Below are 23,385 nucleotides of genomic sequence, written 5' to 3' on the forward strand. Positions count from 1 at the left end.
ATATGAATATCCAATAGCGAACATCCATTTTTAAAATAAATAAAAAAGAATATAATAGAAACCACAACATTAATTCTCCTTAAAAGAGATATTGAAATGTGTAAATCCCCATAACAGCACGTTACATTATTACATTCCCCTTCTTTTCATTTATCATTGTTCAAAAATGGTCAGTCCTTTCTTTAATCCTCTTTCCTCCATCAATTTACAATAAACAATTCATTCATATGACACGAATGTTACACAGCTTGATCTATTTTTATTTTCACCCTACCTATACCATATACTGCTTAGTAACTCAACCTTCCTTTCCTTCCTTACTTCTGAGTATATTATAAATAGTTTATTTACACACGGAATGTGTACTATACTAATTAAGATACCTTATTTCTTCCTTTAATCCATACTATATTTTGCATATACTCGTGTACCTCCTATTACACCCCCATGGTTCTGGGATTGAGGCGGGATGAACAGCATAAGGAAATTAATATCGTTTAATCGGTTAAAAAGTTTACGGATCCTTAAAAGGTTAGGGGATTTCCAAAATTATTTCTTTATAGATACTACATTGGGGCTTAGGGTTTCCGGATCATGCTTTTACGTCCTAGAGTTTACGCTTGAGGTTTGAAGGTTTAGAGTTCAGGGTTTAGGGTTCAGGGTTTAGGGTTTAGCGTTTTAGGGTCTAGCGGTTTAGGGTCTAGCGGTTTAGGGTCTAACGTTTTAAGGTTTGGCTGTTTGGAGTTTGGCGGCTTAGGGTTCAGGGCTTAGACTTTAGGGTTCAGAGTTTAGGTTTTAGTGTTCAGGATTCAAGGTTTAGCTTTTAGAATTCTGGGGTTAAGGTTCAGGGGTTAGAATTCAAGGTTTGGTGTTCTGGGATCAGAGTTTCATGGTTTAGGATTTTAGGGTTTAGGATTTAGGTTTTAGGGTTCAGTGTTTAGGGTATCGGGTTTAGTGATTAGGGTTTAGGGTTCAGCATTTATATTTTAACAAGTAAACCTCCTGGGCACGTTGTCCATACGAATCCACTATTGAGGAACGTGAATTCCGATGACTGATGGTTAAAACATAAAACACAAAAGAAAAGTGATAAAGCATTAGCCTGGCTACCTAAACACTGAACCCCAAACACTGAACCCTAAACACTGAACCCTAAACACTGAACCCTAAAGCATGAACCCTGAAACCTAAACCCTGAATACATAAAATTAATCCAGGAACCCTAAAAGCTCAACACTCAACTTTAAACTCTGAACACTACGCCGGGAACCTCATTTCTACGCGCTCAATCCTAACACGGGAGCCTCATTGGTTGACCCGGAAACCTAATTCATGAACGTTAAAACCTGAACCCTAAAGCCTGAAAGCTAAACCCTGAAACCTAAAATTTTAACCCGAAATCATAAAACCTAAGCCCTGAATCCCAAACACAAAAACTTAGTTCTAAACCGTGAAATCTAATCCGTTAACACTAAACCTTAAACCTTGAACCCTAAAGCCTAAATGCTAAACCCTGAACCCTAAAACCTACACCATGAACCCTAAAACCTAAACCCTGAACCCTATGCCCTAAAAGCTTAAACCCTAAAACGTGAACCCGAAGGCGTAAGTTCTGAAAAGGAAAGTACAAGCGGAAAAGTAAAAGAAGGAATAGAATGAAAAAGGAAGGAAAAAAAAGGAAGGAAAAAAAAGGAAGGAAAAAAAAGGAAGAAATGTATTGAAAGAGAAAAAGAAGGGACACAAAATATGGAGGGTAGGTTCGTGTATGAAATATAGTACTGGCTGTGACGGAAGGAGGTTCAAGTAGTACAGGGAGCATTTCTTATATGAATAAGTTATGCATAGTATGCTGACGAAGATTGGAATGTATTATATAGAATGGCATATGTGAGGTGTGCATATTTTGCACTTATTAAAAGAATTAATATATTTTTTCATATGGTAGCCTTTTTTATTTTATATTTATAGATGTAGGTTGTTGACTAAATATGGATAGATGTGCACGCATGAAAAGAGAGGAAAAGCGAAAAAGGATCACTTAATAAGTATAAATTGAACATGTTTGCTAAGAATTTTTAATAAATTTTCACTGACACTTTATGTAGGTATAAAACATAAATTAAGAGTACACAGTAAAATTTGTGCTTTAAGGGAAGGGTTGCATCGTTATATATATAATAATTGGGTGCATAAACATAAATGTATTATCAATTTTTAGGGAATTAAGGAATGTGTAATATAGAAGAAAGTAGGAATTTGATATCTACTCATTTTATAATCATCATAAATCCGTCCAAAATTTGGACGTGTTTTCGAACTCCATAAAAATATAAACACATTTTAATATATAAAATTCATATCATATATACCAGAAATATACACATAAGCAATGGTAGATCCGGCAGCAGGGACGGGAATACTGCGGGTTATATTTCAATTGAAAGTGAATATTAGTAATGTGTATGCAGTGTTGTCAACATAAAAGAATAAGTGGTATGTAGGAATATATATATTTCTCCCGCCCCTCTCTATTCATATTTATAGAAAGGCATGCTGTTTAGTTTACCCTCAGAGGGTATATATGAGAAATTCCTGTCTGCCACGCTTGCCGATAGTCATAATGATATTCAAAAAATAGACGAAGTTCTGAGGACTTATAAAGATTCTATAGAGGATTCTGATAAGATCACATACGCTTGCGGTAAAGCATTCAGCATGGAAAAAAAGGATAGTGGCCCGTTGCATAGCGATCGTTGTAATTTTTTATTCTTTTGGATTGGTGACAAAATATGGAAGCAGCAGAGAATTAAGGCAAATTCTAGTACATTTAATAATATTATGGGTGCTCTTTGTGGCGCATTGCAGAATTTAAAAACTACTCAGGAGTGTACCGTCGCATGTAAGGGTATTAACTGGAACAATTTCCAACAAAGAAAACAAGCCTATGGATACATCTTCGACCATGCCAAAATAAAGGAGCTGATCGGGACTCATAAAAGAGGTTGCGATCAACAATGTAGCACGTATCTGGAGGACTTAGTTTCAAATTATGGGAGTGTACATACAGATTGCAAAAGTAATGCTGGTTCTGGTAGTTATTGTGAGAAGTTTGAGGAGAAGTATGAGGAAGACAGTAATGGGGAACGGTCAACATTAACATGTGAAGTTGCTGGGGATTATTTCTACCTGGACGGTACCAAAATGAATCTATCGGACAGAATGAAGGTTTGTGTTGCTCTGTTTCCTATGTATTAATGTGTGTGCACACACAATACTTCATTCATCATACCGTATAATAGAAATATCGGAACATATATATATTTCCCTACGAATCATTATATTTTTGTAGGATGAAATTTTACAGAATTTACCTTCCACAAAGGCATACAATAAACTAAACACTGGTAAGGGCTCCTGTGATAGTGGTGATGGAAGTTTACCTTCAGAAATAAGTAGATTACTAGAGACACATGGAGGTGCTGAGAGTTATATTCCTAGGCTTAAAGAAGTGTGGTGTTACGCGAAGAACAGAGGTAATGGTGAACTGTCCGATGATGAGCGTTGTGGTTTTTTATATTATTACATAGGGAACATGTTCTCTGACATTCTCAACGACCATGATGGTAGTTCATTTTGGAATTTTATGGATAAAGTGCGCGAACAGTTGAACACACTGTCTGTTGGTAAGGAGCAGTGTGACATTATGTGCAGTCGCATTGACAGGAACGATTTCGACTATGAGAGAAAGGTATTTGATTTCCACGTGGACTACGAAACCATAAAAACAAAGTTAAATGGTACTGATGAATCCACCTGCACGGAAGATTTGCTTGAACACCTGATAGAAGCTGCCGGAGCATATACAACTATGAATTCGCATTGCACAAGGAATACTACTAAGAACCCTCAATATTGCCGTAAATTTAACACAGAGTATAAAAAACACAATTTTAGGGAACTCTCCAGTTCAAAGTGTGAAACGGACCGGGCGGGAAATCTTGCAGGAGCTGTGGGAACTCTGAATGCAATTTCCAATGATGAAATATCATCCGGAACGGGCACAATTATCTCCTCTATATTCGCCACAGTGGGGTTACCAGCATTTGGATTCTTCTTATATAAGGTAAATTTATTATTAAACATTTAATAAGTGAATAATATAGAAATAGTGTGCATACAGACACTACATTTATAAGCATAACATATAAAATGAACTGAACTGTGTATGTCACAAACATTCCTATCCTTCCTTTCCCCTTTTTTAAGAACAATCTTCTACCCCTCTGGATAAGTAACTACATTGGAGGAGGTAGAAGCAGGAACAGTAACAGAAGCAGAAAAAAAAGATCCACCCGACATAATTCAGACACAGAAACTGAAGATGTCTCAACAGAGTATTCCACAGAAAACTCAACAATTGGTTCTATGGAAGAATCAGTGGACGATTCTACCATATATAATGGTAGGTCACCACTTAGAAGAAGAACAGCAAATAGTAGACAGCAACAGAGGCAGAGACCACAACAAATAAACAACAGAGGAAGGAATATAGGTTATCAGAATATGTAGCATTAAATACAGTGTCCCCCTTGGGGGGGAGGAATATAAATAACCGCACGGAATTCATACAGTGTAAAGAGAGCAAAATGACACTTTTCCTTCTTTTTTTTTTTTCTTTTTTCTTTTTTTTCCTTTTTTTTTCCTTTCAACGATTACGTTTAACTCTGCACCCCATGCTCTTTCTGCTTTGCGTCACCTTGTGTTATGTTTTGCCATGCTGTGCCATTTCTTTCCTTCCTTTTTTCCTTCTCTTCTTTTCTTCTAAAAATAATTTAATTTTTTTTCTCTTTTTATTCTTTTCCTTCTCTTTTCTTTTTTTCTTTTTTTTTGGTGCAATTTTTTCTCTGTGACAAATTAGGGCACTTTTTTTTTTTTTTTTGGACAATTTTCCCTGTGACACGTTTTTGGTGACAAATTTATATTAGGGCCATTTTCTTTTTTTTTGGACAACATTTCTTTTTTTTTTCTTTGGCTAATATTATACCTAACTTATAGTAAAAGGAAGGAAAATGATGCAGCTTTCCCTTTTATGAAAACATTGTGTAATTTTGCACTTTATTATCAATTGCACAACGCAAAATATGTGTATAACATAAAAGAAGGGCTAAATGAACAACTACGCACCCGCTTCGCGGAAATCTTCGCGAACATTCGCGCGAAAATTTTGGAGCACCTTTTCTCAAATATGCCATAATTGGAATAAGGAAAGAGAAGGGAAAAAAAATTATTAAAATAAAAACAAATTATTAAGATATAAAAATTACAAAGATAAAAATTTGTGTAAGAATTTTCATGAACATGTTGGATGTTCAGTAAAAGAGATGCAAACAAGTAGGAATGAATTTAAAAAGTTGGCGAACAAGTCAAAATGTAGTGAAAGGAATTTTTTATGACTTATGTTGCTTACACATTAACATAAGCACCTTAGTGCAATACTAAAAAGCAAGAATTTAACAAAAAAAAGGGAAGCGTACCAAAGATGTAACTTAAAAAAAAAAAAAGAAAAGAAATTTCATTCTTCTTCTACATTGTATGAACTCCGTGCGGTCATTTATGCTCCCCCCACATGGATAAAACATTACATTACGATGTTTTACATTCCACACACAATGTGTGTTCCACAAATGTGTGTGTTCTACTATACGAATATGTTACATCACATACGTTGATAACTAATATTCCTGCCCCTGTTTCCTTGTTTTCCATTACTTGCCCCTCTTCTTCTAGATGGTGATGTTGGCCCACCCATATATATGGTAGAATTGTCTTCTTCTGTAGAACCTACTGTTGAAGAATTATCTGTGGAGTATTCGGTCGAATCGTCCGAGAATTCGTTTAAGTCTTGTCGGACGGACCTTTTTTTTCTACTTTTATTGTTGCCTGCACCGGAGAGGGTTCCACGTATTCCAGAGAATAAATTGGTATACTGAGGAAAGAAAGAAAGAAAGAAAAGAAAGGAAGGGAAAGGAGGTGAGCACATATATGTGTACAGAATATACATATATATGTACAATTACTGTTCACATTTTTTTTACATTCATTTTTTTAAATATAGAAAAATAAAATAACTAATATATATATATTTCTATTTATAATTATAATTACAATTACAGTAGCAATTATAATTGTCATTATAATTATAATTATAATTGTAATTATATTTGTTTATTATAATTATGTACTATTACCTTATATAAAAAGAAAAGAATTGTTGGTAATCCTATTGCACCAAGTCCACCAGACACAGCACCAGGGACGATGCTGCGAGCACCAAAACCACTTGCTCCTGCTGAAAAATAAATAAGCACATGAAATAATCTTAGCGTATTCTTCTTCCTTCTTTACCTTTCTTTCTTACTTTTCTTTTTTTTTCTTTCTCCCTTCCCTTCCCTTCCCCAGGGATGTGTATTCTTTCCCCCTGGGAAGTTGTTCCCTTTCCTTTTCTTTCCTTCCTTTCCTCAAGCAGGAATATTTTCCTTCCCTTCCTTTCTTTCAGGAATGTTGTTCCCATTCCTTACTTTCCTTCTTTAGGGATGGTTGTTCCATTCCGTCCTACCCTCGGAAGGTTACTTTCTTTCCTTAAGGAAGTACATTCCTTTCCTTGGGGCGAAGGAAATGTTCCCTTTCCTTCTCTCTGTCTGAATACACTTACCTACTACACCCGTGGTGACTCCAGAGGTTCCTTCTGCAGGAGGAGTTTCTGGTTGTGGTTGTAACTGAGATAACAGTTTTGATGGTTCTGGGATAGTGTTGCCATTATTCTTCTTAAACATTTTTTCGAAATGATTACACCATGTCTCCTCAGATTTTCCACTCTGCTTACAATATTCTCTCATTCCTTCATGTGCATTAGCAGCTTCCTGTACGTATTGGACATATTCCTTAGTACACTGAGGCTCAGGTGTCTCAGAATTTTCTGTGTAACTTTCTATAATTGTATAGTCCTGCGTATAATTATATACTTTTTCCATGTGCACAAAAATGTTCCTGTCAATTTTAGGGTCTATATTGGAACATTTAGTCTTAACTCCGATTCCTCCTAGTATACTATAGATTGCCCCCATAACACTTGAAAATGAATTAGTGCCTAAGTCTTCCCTCACTGTATTTCCGATCCAGTAATATAAGAAGTGACAAGGTCCATCTTTAAGTACATCCGAGAAGACACTCATAACTGCATAACACCAGCCCCCCATAATCTGGTCCACATGTCTCCCAATCTTCCCATAATTCTGTAATGCACTGCTTAAACTGCTCTTTAAGTTTATCCCGCTATTTCTACCACTAATATATATATCACGCACTTGACTTTTTCCGAAAATATCATAAATTCTTCTTGAAAGTAAATCCTTCAAAACATCCTCCTGTAAATGTAATTTAGCAAAATGTATTAACACTCCCATGTGTATATACTTCCATGTATATTGTGTGAATAAGAAGTATTATATGTGTAGTAATGTATCTATTTTAAATAAAGGGAACATATCTCCAAGTACTTCGTCTCCTACCATCATTGTTCCTACACATTCCTTCTATGTATATATAAAAAGTATTCTAAAAATGTTCAATCATTCGTGAAAGATCTATAAAAATACTCCTCTTTTCATGATTACGAGTATGGAATAGCATGTGTGACAATTCCGTTCGATTAGTGATTATGAGCGTGTATATATCAAATTCTTATTCACATCCTCTCAGAAATACATATTGCTTCAATTTTCATAAACAACGATTGTACATTCTATGCTCGTTTCAAATTATCATATGCACATTTCAGCTAAGAAATGTGAGTAGATGTACTGAAATAAGAAAATAAGGAAATAAGGTCAGAGGGGTAGAATTCGGGTTGCGTGTGTGAAACGTTTATGCACATTCCTTCTCCATGCTTTTATTTTATACTATTTAATAATATACTTTGTTATTCATAACACTATATTACTATTTACATAATCCCATTATTATGTATATAAGAATTCAATTCATTATAACAGAAAATTCTACTCACACATATTTAATTCATGCTTTTTTGCAATTTAAAGGGATTATTAAACAAGTTCGTTAGCTTAAACATACGTATTATACAATTCATATACATACGGAATACCCTCACTACCTTCTCAATGTAAACATTTACGTATACTAATATTAAGTGCAATACACCCTTCCATCCCTTCAATAACTCTTCAGTAATAATAATTTTACCATTTTCCTTCCTTTCTTCCGTAATTAGGGCATTATAAGCTTACTTATTCGAAAAATATACAATACCTTATTTGAGCAACTTCACTATCTCTTTTTAGTGCAAATTCTAGTTTACATATTAATGTATTACATTTCTTACCCCCTATGAAAAGTCCATTATGTAAATAACTCCTTTGTACCAAGAATAAGTATTACGTTACTGGAGCTATTTCCTCTCCCATAAATTATTCTGTACTATACATTCCACATACTAATCTGCCCCATTTTTTTCCTTTTAAGTTAAAGGAAGGTTCTGAGCGAACAATTTATTCCCTTTAACTTATACATATTCTAATACACGGTTTAGGGTTTAGGGTTCAGGGTTTTCAGGGCTTCAGGGTTTAGGCTCTAGGGTTCAGAGCTTACTGTTTAGTGTTAAGGTTAGGATATTACGGTTTATGGTATAGGATTTAAGGATTAAGTTTCAGGGTTTAGGATTTAGAGTTCAGGTTTTAGGGTCTAGGATTTATGGTTCAGGTTTTAGGGTCTAGGATTTAGGGTTCAGGGCTTAGGGTTCAGGGCTTAGGGTTCAGGGTTTAGGGTTTAGGGCTTAGGGTTCAGGGCTTAGGGTTCAGGGCTTAGGTTTTGGGTTTAGGGTTTAGGGTTCAGGGCTTAGGGTTCAGGGCTTAGGTTTCAGGTTTCAAGGTGTAGTCTTCAGGGTTTAGGCTTCAGGATTTAGGCTTCAGGATTTAGGGTTCGGTATTTAGGGTTCAGCTTTTACGGTTCAGTATTTAGGGTTCAGGTTTTAGGTTTCATGTTTCAAGATTCAGTGTGTCAGGCCTGAGCATTTAGTGTTTCGGGGTTTAGTCTCTAGGATTTAGGGTTTAGGATTCAGGGTTTAGGTTTTAGGGTTCAGGTTTTAGGCTCTAGGATTTATGGTTCAGGATTTAGGGTCTAGAATTTTGGGTGCAGGACTTAGGGTTCAGGGCTTAGGGTGCAGGACTTAGATTTCAGGGCTTATGGTTAAGGGTTTTTGGTTTAGGTTTTAGGGTTGAGAGTTGAGGCTCCTGACGAAAATATTTCATAGTAAATCATTCCTCAAGAACCTCAAACCTAAGCAGTAAAGCGTTAACCCTAGAACACTCTCCTAAACCTAAAGGCTAACCGCGGAACGCAAGATATTAAATACTAAAGCATAAACTTTCAACCCTAAATCCTAGACCCTAAAACCTGAACCCTAAATTCTAGACATTAAATCCCAGACTCTAAATCCTAGACCCACAGAAGAAAACCCCAAAATATAAATACTAAACTCTGAATCCTAAATCCTAAGGGCTCACACGTAAGCGCTGAAACCTAAGCGCTCAAACCTAAACGCTGAAACCTAAACGCTGAACCTTAAAACCTAAACCCTGAATCCTAAACCCTAAATCCTAGAGACTAAACCCCGAAACACTAAACCCTCAAGCCTGGCATAATTAACGTAAACTCTGAACCCTAAACACTCAATCCTGAACCTTAAACGCTGAACCCTAAACCCTAAACCCTAAACCCTGAGACACTAAACCCTCTGTACGCAATTTAGGTACTGAATACAAGTTATAATATTTCTGCCTATATTTCTGAAATTTATGTCAGAAGAAATAAGAGGGAATGAATGATAAAAAAGGGTACCTTGCTATGTAGATGTGTAGCATGTGTTAATGAGGAAGAATGGGGATCTAAATGGTAGTAATATGTAAATTCTCCATGTGAATGATTGTTTTTTATGGTGTAACCAAAGGGAAAGGGGGAGAAAGATGCAAGGAATTTATTATTACTCTGTGTTCGTAAAGGGAAAAAAATGAAGTTGTGCACATTAATATGTAAGGGCGTATAATACATAGATGAAATGGGTGGGAAATGCTGACATAATGAAGTGTTCCTCCCGTGTAAGGGAGCTATTAATAGTATACTCATCTGAAAAGGATTGAAGAAAGGGGGAAATGGAATACTAATTATGGAATGATCATGAATGTAAGGGAAGAATGGGTGTAATGCAACGTATTGTTATGAGTGTGTGTACATATATTTCTTCTTCTTTCGTATATAATGAATTCAATTATTTATAACGTATGCCTGTATTTTATAAATGTACGTTCCTTATTACATATGGATAAATGTACACATTTCCGTACCTGGAGGAAGGAAGCGACGGAATAAGTACTCCTTACATATATGAACTGTATACTACAAACATTTGATAGGAATTTTTAATAACACTCTTTTAATAACACAAAAACATAAATTAATGATAAGTACCAAGTTGCTTATCCCAAGGAATTGTGCTCTCGTATATATGTATAGTAGCGAAGAGTATAAAGAGTAATATAGTGTTATGAATAAAGAATACAATTCAATAATGTAGAATAAAATGTATAAAAACGAACATATGAAAATTTTCATTCTTCCCTTTTTAATTCACAATTCTTTGCTCATTCATACTTATTTTTGTGTTAACTGTATATACAAATGTAATGACTTTGATACATACATACTTCTGTGTGTATTAGGTTATCACTCTTTAAAGAATTAAGGAATGTATAGTATTGGAGATAAAAATAGGAACTTCAGCATTTCCCCATATTCACAATCATAGAACCAGCAAAACTTCCATAAGTGCGTTTGGAGCATGTGAAAATATATAAACAACAAAACTTTCAATATAAATTCACATTATATACAAGGAAAATATACAACACATATATACAACAACGAATAACAATGCCAGAACAAGCAAAGGTTGGTTTGTTCTCTTCTTCTATTTTACTCCTTAAAATTGGATACATATAAATATGTGGAGCACATATAATACACTTCATGCGCCATATAGAGGGAGTGTACGGTTGTACATACATATATTTCCCCTGCCAATTATGTTTATAGACTCCATTTTTAAAAGAGTTACCTTCATGGACCGATTTCTATGGTGTATTCGAAAGCGAGGAGGGGATCGCGGAGAACTGTGAAGACCAGTTCACGACAAATATAAGCGTGAATTTGCAACCAGGAGGTAGTGTGGAAAGTGATGTTGCTGGTAAAATTAAGAGTGCGGCGAAATACATATGCGCAATGTATAAAATAAGGGGGAGTCCACTGAGTAATGAACTCTGCCATTTTTTATATTATTGGATAGGGGATAAATTATCTAATAAGAGTGTGTATAACGGAAGTTTCAATGGCCTCCTAGGTCCTATTTGCACATATATAAGGAATGCATATGGAAACGGGGGATGTAAAATTATTTGCTCATCTCCTGATATGAGCGCCTTGAGTCAAAGGAAAAAAGTCTTCGATTATTATTATGACTATAAAGCTGTAAAAGAAGATATAGAGGAAGGTGGTCCTACTTGTAATGATAAGTGGTCAAGTTACCTAGATAATGTCCGTATAGCATGCGAGGCTGTAAAGGGGTACTGTCAGAGTGATAGTAATGCTCAGGGTTTATATTGTACTTGGTTTAAGACACAGAAGAAAGATTACTGTGATGCGGATAAATTATCAAAACTAAAGTGTGCATCAGCATCTGATTAGGATACTGAATTACAATCTGCACAGAAACATGCAGCGGAGGCAGCAAAATTAGCACCCTTAGCAAAGCAGGAAGCTGTACGTAACGCCATCACCACAGCCAGCATCACCTCTATTTTCAGCACTTTAGGATTGACAGTCGCCCCCTTCTTATTATATAGGGTACTGCAATAGTTAGGAATAAAATATTTAACAATATTATTAATATACAACCTTCCTTCTACCCCTAAACCATCATTCTAATATCTTTAACCCTTCCATATTACCACCCCTAAACCTTTATCCTAACACCCCTACACCCTACGTCCACACCCATAATTCTTAATTCTAATATCCCTAAGAACACCTTCCCTTCCACCCTACCACCTCATAAACCTTCCTTTCACCAACCACCCCTAACAACCCACCTAACAATCTTCCTTCCACAAATCACCTTCTAACAACCCACCTACCACCCGTAACACAACCTTCCTTCCCTTCATTTCAGTATAAACCATGGTCTTCTTGGTTTGGTAACCACGCTTCTGGAAATGGAAGGAGCGGAAGAAGCAACAGAAGGAAGAGATCAACCACTGATCGTCACTTTGAGGACACGTTAACGGAAGGCACTTCAACAGAGAAGGAGTCTATACTAGACTCCACAACAGAAAGTTCAATGGATAATTCCACAGTGCGTTCTGCTAGCCCATACACAAGACCGACTACAAGACCGTCTACCATGGGAGGAAAGGCAAGAACAAGAAGAGATACTCCAGGTCTCCCATATATAGGTTATCAAAACATGTAACATCACATCGTAATGTAGCAACACATCGTACATGTAATACCTTCGTTGTATAACACCTGAAAGATGGGAAAGGGAAGGGGGAATGCTTCCTTCCCTGCCCCTCTTCGAAGGAAGGGAACATAAATAACACCGTGGAAAGTTCGCACAGAGTTTATATATATACAGTGTGTATATGGGAAAGGAACAAAATGACCTTTCCACCTTCATTCTTTCCTATTTTGCTTTATTTTTTCTTTTTTTCTTTTTTGTGTATTAAATTGTTTACATGTTCAATGTGTAATCAATTTAAGTTCAGAGAGAAAAAAAAAATTTTTTTTTCACTTTAATTTGATTTGTTTGGATAATTTTTTTTATGGAAGATCCAAAATATGTTAATTTTTTTTGTTATAGGTTTTTATCTTTGTGTAATTTTTTTTTTTGTTTTTTAAAATACACGAATATATCTTCAAAAATGTCAATACCTTGCTTTTTTTTTTTTTTCCATTTCTTCTTTCGCGCCCAGTTGGGCGTACCTTCCCTTGATGCAGTAATTCATACACATACAGATGTAGGAAGAAAAGAAAGAAATATGAAGAAAAGGAATAAAAAAAAAAAAAGAAGGAAGGAATAAGGAAAGAAGGAAAGAAGGAAAGAAGGAAAGAAGGAAAGAAGGAAAGAAGGAAAGAAGGAAAGAAGGAAAGAAGGAAAGAAGGAAAGAAGGAAAGAAGGAAAGAAGGAAAGAAGGAAAGAAGGAAAGAAGGAAAGAAGGAATAAAAGGAAAGAAGTAATAAAAGGAAAGAAGCAATAAAAGGAAAGAAGTAATAAGAAGGATAGAAGGAATAAGAAGGAAAGAAGGAATAAAAGGAAGAAAGAAGAAAGGAAGAATGGTCATTTTTGCTTCTTTACACTGTATGAACTATGCGCACTTATTTATGTTGATGCAGGGAAGAAACATTCCCCCTTCCCTTTCCCATCTTTCAGGTGTTACATGTTCTGATAAGCTATATTTCTTTGACTCTGTTGTCGCCCATTTCTTGTTCTTCTAGAATGAGTAGTATACGGAGCAGAATATTCTGTTGGTGCATTGTCACCTATTGTTGTAGAAGTTTCTGTGGTAGAGTCGTCTAATGTGGAGCCTAATGTTGTTGAGTCGTCTTCCCTCAGTCCGTTAAAATTGCTTTCGGCGGATCGTCTTCTTCTTTTCCCTCCCTTAAGATAGCCTTGTATCCAAGGGGGTAGATGATTGTACTAATAGAAAAGGAATGGAATGGTGGGAAGGAATGGGAGAGCACATACATTATACACATAAATAGTAGAGTTTATTCCTTATATGTTGTGTTTATATAGAAATAATGGATGGTGTGTGCATGTTTAGTTATATTAATAGTAGTTTAATTGCAACTATTACCTTGTGTAGGAAAAATGCAACAGCCGTTGCAAGTCCTCCTATGGTGGCAATTGTACCAGATATGGCTGGAGCTGTTGATTTTCCGCTATACACTGCACTACATTTTAATTCTGACAGCTTCTTATCACAGAACATCCCATACGTCTGCGTGAACTCTGCACAATACTGATCATCAGCATTACTGCTATCCCCGCAGTATGCCCTTACAGCCCCACATGCTCTAGTAAGGTCTATCTCGTACTCTGCCCACTCCACCTCACATAGGGGGTCACCACTGTGTAACTTCCCTTCTAAAGTTTTATAATCGTAATAATGTTCAAATACTTTTTTCCTTTGATTGAAAAGTTCCCACTTAGTACTGTCAACATCTTTGTAATTAACTGTACACTTATGTTCGGGGAAAACACTTTTTAGTGTATCGTAAATAATTTCCAGTATTTTTGATAACTTACTCCTATATGCTTCCACCGTGATCTGTTTCCCCAACCAATGATAAAAGAATTGACAGGGTTTATCATCATGGGTTGGTGACTGTTTTTTCATTGTACATGCATAACAGTAAGCATTCGCAATCATCTTTGCCAGAGCAGAAATTCCTGTGTACTGATTCTGTAATTTATTCCTTAGAGCTTTCTCTAACGCGTTCACCCCGCCATTAGTAAAGGTGCATCGATCCTTAGTAGCATCATCGAATATATTGTAGAATTCGGTCCCTGAAGGTAAATTCTTTGAACTTAGCGCCTGCAAATATAGTTAAGGAAATATATATACTTCATGTATTCATCCTTCGTGGAGAAAAAAATATGACATGCACACATTAATTCATTCATGTACAATAGAAAATAACTTGCAGTACTTTATCCACTTAAACAAAGGTATCCGCAAGATCATTACTAACCTTCTTGTAACCGCCACTATCCCCAACTCCAGGTCTGGATGGAAGAGGTTGCATCGTGTCCCCTAATGCAGTTCTCCTATCTTGCTGCCTAGAAACAGGCAGAGAAACTTCCTGAACTGAAGATATTGGACCGTCCATAGTAGATGCAAGTGCTGCTTCGGGCCCCTGAGCCTGTGCAACTTTCACAAGTGGTTGACTATTTTCTATATGTTTAAGAGGTTCTGTTTCATTATTCACAACAGTACATTGTGCCTGCCTAGTTAGTTCAGTCAAGTGTGTTTTATATTTTGTGTTGAAATCGGAACAATAAGGAGGTGTATTTTCTTTTCCCTCTCGGCATTTTGATTCGATAGCTTTGTAAGCTTTAAGAGCTCTTTGCAAATATTTGGAGAGTGCCTGAATGCAGGAATTGCTCTTTCCACCTTCCCTTAACTTTAGTGGTATGAGTGCCTGGTTCTGGGCGTAATCAAATACGTTCTTCATGTGCAGGAAAAGTAATTTGTCTATATTCTCATACATAATATTACACTTCTCACCTGTACCAGACTTCCGTAGTCCCTGGTATACTTGATTCATAGCGCTTGAAAATGAATTACCATCCTTTGCTTCTTTGAATAATTGGTCTCCTAACCAATAGTAGAAGTAGTAGCACCACTCACCATTGGAATCTGTGAACCTCCCCTTCTTATGTATATAACACCAGGCATCTACAATGCTCTTAGCAAGCTCCTCCCTTTCCCTATAAGCCCCTAGTACCTCCGTCCTCATCTCCTTTTTTACATTATCGTCCTCGTCGTAATTACTATAATGAGCACAGGCACCCGAACTACTCTTAGTTAACCATCCGTACTTTGTTCCTAAGTCTAAGCTGTCCAATTCATTTTCCTATAAATGGTACAATTATAGAAAGACTATGGGTATGTTATGTACTCTTACACATATTGCTCATGTATGATGAATAAAGTACATTGTGTGTACATAAACATTGATTTATGTTTGTTATGTGCAAAGAAAGTAACTTTTATTATATGTTCTCCCTCCCCTTCCTTTCCTTTTCTTTCTTCCTCTTAATCTTTCTCCTCTACACTCATCTTCTTATACTCATCTCTCTACGCCTTCCTCGAAACGTTACTTCGTCGTACCTACCTCGGCTTCCGTAAGGACAAGATTACATTTCAAAGTTGGCGGTTTCGGAACTTCGGCATTATTAAATTTTTTTCCAAACTGCACACAATATGAATCCTCCTGGTTTCTCCCCGTACAATATTCCTGTATCTTCCTATGGGCTTCGTGAATTCTCTGTAGGTGCTCGTAATAATCCTTATTGCATGGATGTGTGTTTGATGTTAACTGCCCCTTGATAGTCTGATAGTCATAATAGTATTCATATACACTTTTCATGTGTTCGAAAATGGTTCTATCATTACTCTCGTAGGTATAGTCCCATACCTTATATTTTTCAATTTCCTTCAGTATATTGTGAATTTTTCCCATAAGTTGAGAAAATGAACTAATTCGTTCATTCTTCTCAAACACGTTTTGTCCTATCCAGAAATAGAGAAAATTAAAACGCCCATTATAGTATGGATCGTCGTTTTTTACCCCTTTAATTGTATAACACCGTGGTACTATAATCTTATCTGGATCAATTCCATTACATCCATGCTCCCCCAGTATGCGCTCCACTTCAGTTCTTACGTTGCTCATTTTACTCCGATCACAGTAGTCCTCCCCGCATTTTGTATTGAATTTATAATACAATGAATTTGAAGGGAGACGTTCCAAATCTTCCTCCTACAAGTGTCGTTGACAAAAAAATAGAAAACGCACATATGCATTTAAGTTCTCCTCTATGTGTCTCTGTTCCATACACCTTTGTATTTTTTTTTATGCTTCCAAAATAAACTGCATGAATAGCATGTATATACATTGGTATCCTTTTAAAGCGGTAAGTTAACCGTTAATGTCTTTTCTGCCATTGTTCCTGTGCGCGTATATTTCTATATATAGTGCAAAATTAGTTAGAGGTTGTGTTGTTGTTCATATGTTTAGTATAGTGGTGTATAAGTGTAGGAATTTTATTTTCTCTATGATAATTATGAATGAGCATATATCAATTTTCTATTTCCTCCAGTACAACGTATTATTCTACTTTTCAATACTGGAAACAAGTGTACATGCATCAAACATATTATATGTATGTAATTAAGTGAAAAATATGGAGGAACTAGCTAGAATAATTAAATAGGGGCAAGAAAAAGAAGCTGCACCTCTCTTATATTCTTATTCCATCCGCTGTAAAATCGAATTGTTCATAATCGTCCGGAATATTACACTATGATTTACGCATTTTCTGACCATTACGAATACAGGAACTTAATCCTTCTTCCCAGTTGGACTTCATAGCATACAGTACTGATTCCTACACTTCTGCTACATAAGAGAATCAAAAAAATTTTCAATTTATACAGTAAAATTCATATACGAATTTTATCATCTCCCCGTTATACTTACACATTTATATATTTATCCTTATTCTGCTGCGAGCGTGTATATAAAAAATAATTAACAAGGTTGTAATACAAAGATTTACATTCATTATACACAAAACAAAGTATACGCACCCTTATAACAATCTGTGCTCCTAAATTCACTCTATGCATGATTGCTTATCACTATCTCATTCATTTCTTTTTCCTTATTTTTCCCCTTTTCCCTAAATCATAACATCACAAATAACACATTTATACATATGTTAAATGTGTGCACCTTCCACTACTTGAGCTCCCTACTTCCAATAATTCCCCTTTTTTCCCTTCCAATGAAAATTACACTACACATTACATGTTAATGCATACTTTTCTTCCCTAATGATTCAAATTTTACAGGTCATAGCGATCAGGGATTAGGGTTTAGGGCTTAGGGCTTAGGGTTCAGGCTTTAGGATTCAGGTTTTAGGTTTTAGGATTGAGGGTTCAGGGTTCAGGGTTTAGGGTTCAGGGTTTAGGGTTCAGGGTTTAGGGTTCAGGAATTAGGGTTCAGGGTTTATTCCTTTAGCGTCAAGGGTCTAGGGTTCAGGACTTAGGGTTCAGCGATTAGACTTTAGGGTTCTTGGTCTGTATTTTAAAGGAGAAGTCTCCTAAGAAGATTATTGTTCAATAAATATAACGAAATTTATAATACATTAACACTGATCCCTAAAACCTAAACCTGAGACCTAAACACTAAACACTAAACCCTAAACCCTACATCTTAAATACTGAACCCTGAAGCGTAAGCTTACAACCCTTAACCATAAACCCTAGACGCTAAAGGAATAAACCCTGAACCCTGAACCCTAAACCTTGAACCCTAAAACCTAAACCCTGAGCCTTAAACATTGAACCCTAAATCCAAAACCTAAAGCTAAACCCCGAACACTATCGACTATATCCTAAACCCTGAACCCTATACCCTAAACACTATAACCTAAACCATATACGCTAAACACTGATCCCTGAATCCTAAAGCCTAAATTTTAATCCCTAAACACTAAACACTGAAGTCTAAACCCTAAAATCTGAAAACTGAAACATAAATCCTAAACACTGAACCCTGAACCCTAAACCCTGAAACCTAAACATAAAGCCAAAATACGAATTCCTATACCTTGAAGCCATAATCCCAGTGCTGCACGCTGAAACCCACGCCAACAGCCTAAACCCTAAACCCTAAAACCTTATTGTTGGAGAATTTTAAATGTTGGGATCGTTAATTAATGGAAGAATAGAGAGATTATTAATCTTTTAGGTTCCCTTTTAATCCTTTCACGTGCATAATTCGTTAAGGTCCATTAAACTATCCTAACCCTCTTAACCTTCTAAATAATATATAAGGAGAATAAAAGTGTGAAGAGGAAGAATGCATATATTAAAGTGGTATGAGTAGTATATAACACTGAGGGTGTAGCTGAAATAGTGCTATGTACTTCTGCTATATTCATATGCTACTTGGAGTAAACTAATCAGAAAATTAGGTGATGAACTGGAGGAAAGGGGGGTGACTATTATAATTATGGAATGGTTGTGCATAAGCGGAAGGAAATTGCATATCATAGAATACTATTTTGGAGGTGTTTAAGTTCATATTGACTACGTGCGGTTAATTCAGTTCCTTTATATATATACGTGTGTTTTACAAATTTATTCTCTTTATTGAGCATGACACAAATGCGCACATGTATAGAAGAGGGAAAGAATATTCGTAAGTGAGTTATGCAATATTCATGAGCAACTTGCAGGAATATTCCATTATTAGTAGAGAATAAATTATGTATACGTGCTAAAAATTTCCATTAAGGGAGGGTTGTACCACTATGTGCATATTAGTGGGGGTATATAAATAATAATGTACTGTGCTAAATGAGCGCATATAAGCCAATGGTATAATAGATATGTGGGAAGTGAACAGGGGGAATTTATTTTTTTTTTCCAGCACTTTGTAATTCTGTAATATGTGTAAATATTTTTGCCTTAATTATATATGCATATGGTGGTTTGCAATGCATATGTATAGTATGATATTTTTCCCCAGTAATTAAAGAATATGCAATACTGAGGAAGAAGAAAATGTAATTAGTGCCAATTAAATATAACCATAGTGGGAAGGAAAAGAATTAACATGTACTCACAGTTACAAAGTGAACACACACAACTCCTATATATATATGTGCTTGTTCCAAATTTATAACAACATAAGAAGTAAGTTCTATGGAGTTTCATTATATAGAACAGATATACATAAGGAATGATGGACCCCGAAGGAATTCTGACGGTTACATCACATAAAAGATAAATATATGTACATTACTCACATAATACTTTATATATATAGTATGGGGAGAATGGGAAATACGTGAAAATACATATAATCTGCTTATTACATTTGTAGGAGCATAATTTGAAGGATTTACGTTCGAAAAAGGTATACGAAAGATTGGACCAGAAATGTAGGGAATGTACGGAACAAGATAAAACGGGGGTAATACAAACTGTATTAAGCCGAGCTGGTGTGGATAGTGGAACTATTGATAAAATTATAAAAACCCTATGTCATATTAGTAAGGCGGAAGATGAGGATGAGGAGGATTATAGTTTCTTTTATTATTGGATGGGTGAAAAAATAATCGCATCAAATGGAAATATAGATTTTGTGAATACAATGAATCAATGTAAAGAGAAAATTAAGGATGTGAACACAAAATGGAGTGCCTACTTCTTATCAACCTATGGTACGAAGGAGGATTTCCAAGCATTCAAAAAAGTGATGGATTACGGAGTAGACTATGCTGCAGTGGGAGCACAATTAGGAACAGTAGGAGGCACGCCAAAACAGTGTGATAACAAATATGGCGCATATTTGGAAGCAGTGAATAGCGCTCATAGAACTTTGCATACGAATTGTAAGCAGGGCGAGTGGAGTGAGTGGTGTACGAAATTTCGAATTGTTTCTGCTGAGTATGGGGATAAGGAGGATTTAGAATTAAAATGTGAATGCAAAAAACCTTCTGCTGGAGATGACTTCGACCTTGGAGACGCCGTTGTCGATGAGGTGAGTGGTGAATATGAGGAAAATATTGCAGGTTATTTTATGTTTAACAGGGACACATTAATGTGCATGTAACATTTTATCCATGGAATAAAGTGTAAATATAAGAGTATATACTTATTTCTATAATTACATCTGTAGGGAGATGATTTAAGTTGGTTACCATCAAGAACAGCACATAATGAGCTCCAGAAGAAGGAGGGTAAATGTGAGGATGGTGATAAGAGTTACACTGAAGGAATAAAACAAGCGCTGATGGCAGATTCCGATACAGAAGACTGGTCTGATGAGTTTACGAATTATTGGTGCTACGTAAAAAAAAAAGGTGGAAAGGGTGATTCCGACTGTGCACCTTGTTATTTTCTATATTATTACCTGGGAGATATGATATCTAGCAGTGAGGAGAATAATAGTACATTTCAGAATATCATGAGTATCGTGTGCGATGAACTGAATAAATTGTCTAGTAGTGATAAGTGTAAAATTGAATGCAGCGGTTTTGACAAGGACCATTTCAATTCTGAGAAAAAAGTATTCGATTACTTCAAAGACTATTCAATTATAAAAACAAAGTTAGAAACTAGTGAATTCCCCTGTAATGATGAATTGGACAGCTACCTGGTACAAGCTTATGCGGCCTATAAGATTATGCATGGACGCTGTTTGAGCAGTTTCCCTGGTAAAAATGCATATTGTGATAAATTTAGGAGGGAGTATAAACAACGCCATCTTAAGGAACTCCCAATTTCGAAGTGTCCATCAGAGAAGACATTGAAACGTATAGCAGATGTAGAAACTTTGATTGTAGTTCCTCAGGAGCAAGCAAGAGAGAAGCCAGTACCTGCAACAACCACCCCAGAAGGTAGTAGTACTGCTTCCACCGCTGCAGTGCCTACCGTATTGTCCATACTGGGACTTCCAGCAGTTGGATTTTTTTTATATAAGGTAAGTACTTACATAATTACTAATGCACAATATATACATATAACATTAGAATAGTGCACACACATGCTTACCACCATATTTTTAAGGGGAAAAATATTTATCATTTCCATTCAGTGTGTATGTTCCCTCATACACAATAGCGTGCATCCGTAATACGTGTTTGCTTAATTTTTTCCTTCATTCCCTTGCCTTTCCCCCTCTCCCTTCCCTTCTTTCCTTCTTATTCCTTCTCCTTCCTTTCAGTATAATCTTTTACCCCCCTGGATAAAAAACACCTTTGGAAACAACAACTCCCCCAGAAGCAGCAACAGAAGGAAGAGAAGATCCACTGGACATCACCACTTTGATTCTCTAACGGAGAATGCTTCAACAACAAACACATCCTCGATCGACTCATCGGAAACAAGTTCCACAATGGACGGTTCCACGTTTGATTCTACTACCGTACGCTCTGTCCCTTATACTGCAACACGCAGCAGAGGAAGCACGAATACTGGACAACAAAGGCAAAGAAAAAATAGAGGAGGAAACAGGAATATAAGTTACGGTAGCATGTAGAACACACATTTGGAATGTTGAAAGAGTGTTTACCCCCTCCCTCAAGAGGGGGAGGGACATAAATGACCATCATAAAGCATATGCAGCGTAGGAAAAAAAAAAAAAAAGAGACACTTTTCCTTCTTTTTTCCTCCATTCCTTTTCGTTCTTTCCTTTATTTACCTTTCCTTCTTTTTCTTTTCTTTATTTTTTTTATTTTTTTCTTTTTCTTCTTTATTTTTTTTTTTTTTTTCTTTTTCTTCTTTTTTTTGTATTGCATGAAGGTGTTTACACGTTCATGTGTACCTGATATAAGTGGAAGTGAAAAAGAAAAATTTTTCTTCCCTATTTTATTTTGACTTGTTTGGTAAAATTTTTTTTTAGTGCAGATTAAAAAAAATGCTTATTCATTCTGTTATAAAATTTTTTGAGTTCATAATATTTTTTTTGGTTTTAATAATTTTTTGTTGCCTTAAGTTCTAATTATGGACATTTGAAAAGGTACTCCACCAAATTGTTCCCGAACGTATTCCGGAAGGTGCGCAAAAAAAAAGTGTTCTTACAAAAAAAAAAAAGCAACTGTGTACAATTACACAAATTTTTTACCATGTCACATGTGCCCGCTTGTCTTCTCCTCCGCAAAAAAAAAAAAAAAAAAAAAAAAGAACAACTGTGTATCAATTACACAAATAATTTACCATATCACACATGTGTGTGTGTATACGAAAAAGAATCAATATTTTAAGGACAAACTTGGCACAACAAAAAAAAAAAAAAATAATAAAATAAAATAAGAAAGAAAAAGAAAGAAATGCCACAGCGCATACCATAGCATAGCGCAGAGCGAAACAAAGCAAAAAGGAGCATGGGGGGCAGAGTTAACACAATCGTTAAGAGAGAAAAAAAAAAAAAAAGGCGGAATGCCATTTTGCCCTATTACACTGCATGGACGTTGTGGTTATTTATATCGCCCCCAGGGGGTCATCACCCATCCATTTAATGCTACATATTCTGATAACCTATATTCTGACGGCCGCCTGTAGTATTTGTTCCTGTTCTTCCTCTGGATGGTCTGCTGTATATGGTAGATGCATCTATTGATTCTACTGTTGAAGCTTCTGTGGAGTATTCCGTTGGACCTATTGTTGAATCGTTTTCTGTGGAGTATTCAGTGAAATTTTCAATTCCTGTGCCAGAGTTCCGTCCTACTGATCTTCTTTCTCTTCTTTTCCTTCTTGCGCTGCCCCCAAAGTGGTTACGAAACCAAGAGGGTAGGAGATTGTACTAAATAAAGGAAGAAAGTAAAGGGAGGAAAGTAAGGAAGAAAGAAAAAGACGGACGCAGGGAGTAGTGTATACCATGTTCAATATAGTTTATGCTGGCATTTATTCTTAAAGAGAAAAGGTAAATATATAGACGAATAATACTATTATT

General features: G+C 35.9%; 1 protein-coding gene across 1 annotated transcript; it reads right to left on the reverse strand.

Annotated features, from left to right (window-relative positions):
- Nucleotides 1-5,716: 5,716 nt before the first annotated feature.
- On the reverse strand, nt 5,717-23,312 carry PCOAH_00005560 (KIR protein; the record flags this gene model as incomplete). Its single annotated transcript, XM_020057367.1, has 7 exons — nt 5,717-5,841; nt 6,713-7,409; nt 13,986-14,726; nt 14,980-15,740; nt 16,026-16,677; nt 23,059-23,235; nt 23,292-23,312. The coding sequence occupies 7 exons, from the start codon at nt 23,310-23,312 to the stop codon at nt 5,717-5,719; spliced, it is 3,174 nt and encodes a 1,057-aa protein (XP_019912957.1).
- Nucleotides 23,313-23,385: the final 73 nt, after the last annotated feature.

Source organism: Plasmodium coatneyi, chromosome 3, assembly GCF_001680005.1.
Source record: "Plasmodium coatneyi strain Hackeri chromosome 3, complete sequence".
Taxonomy (NCBI): Eukaryota; Apicomplexa; class Aconoidasida; order Haemosporida; family Plasmodiidae; genus Plasmodium; species Plasmodium coatneyi.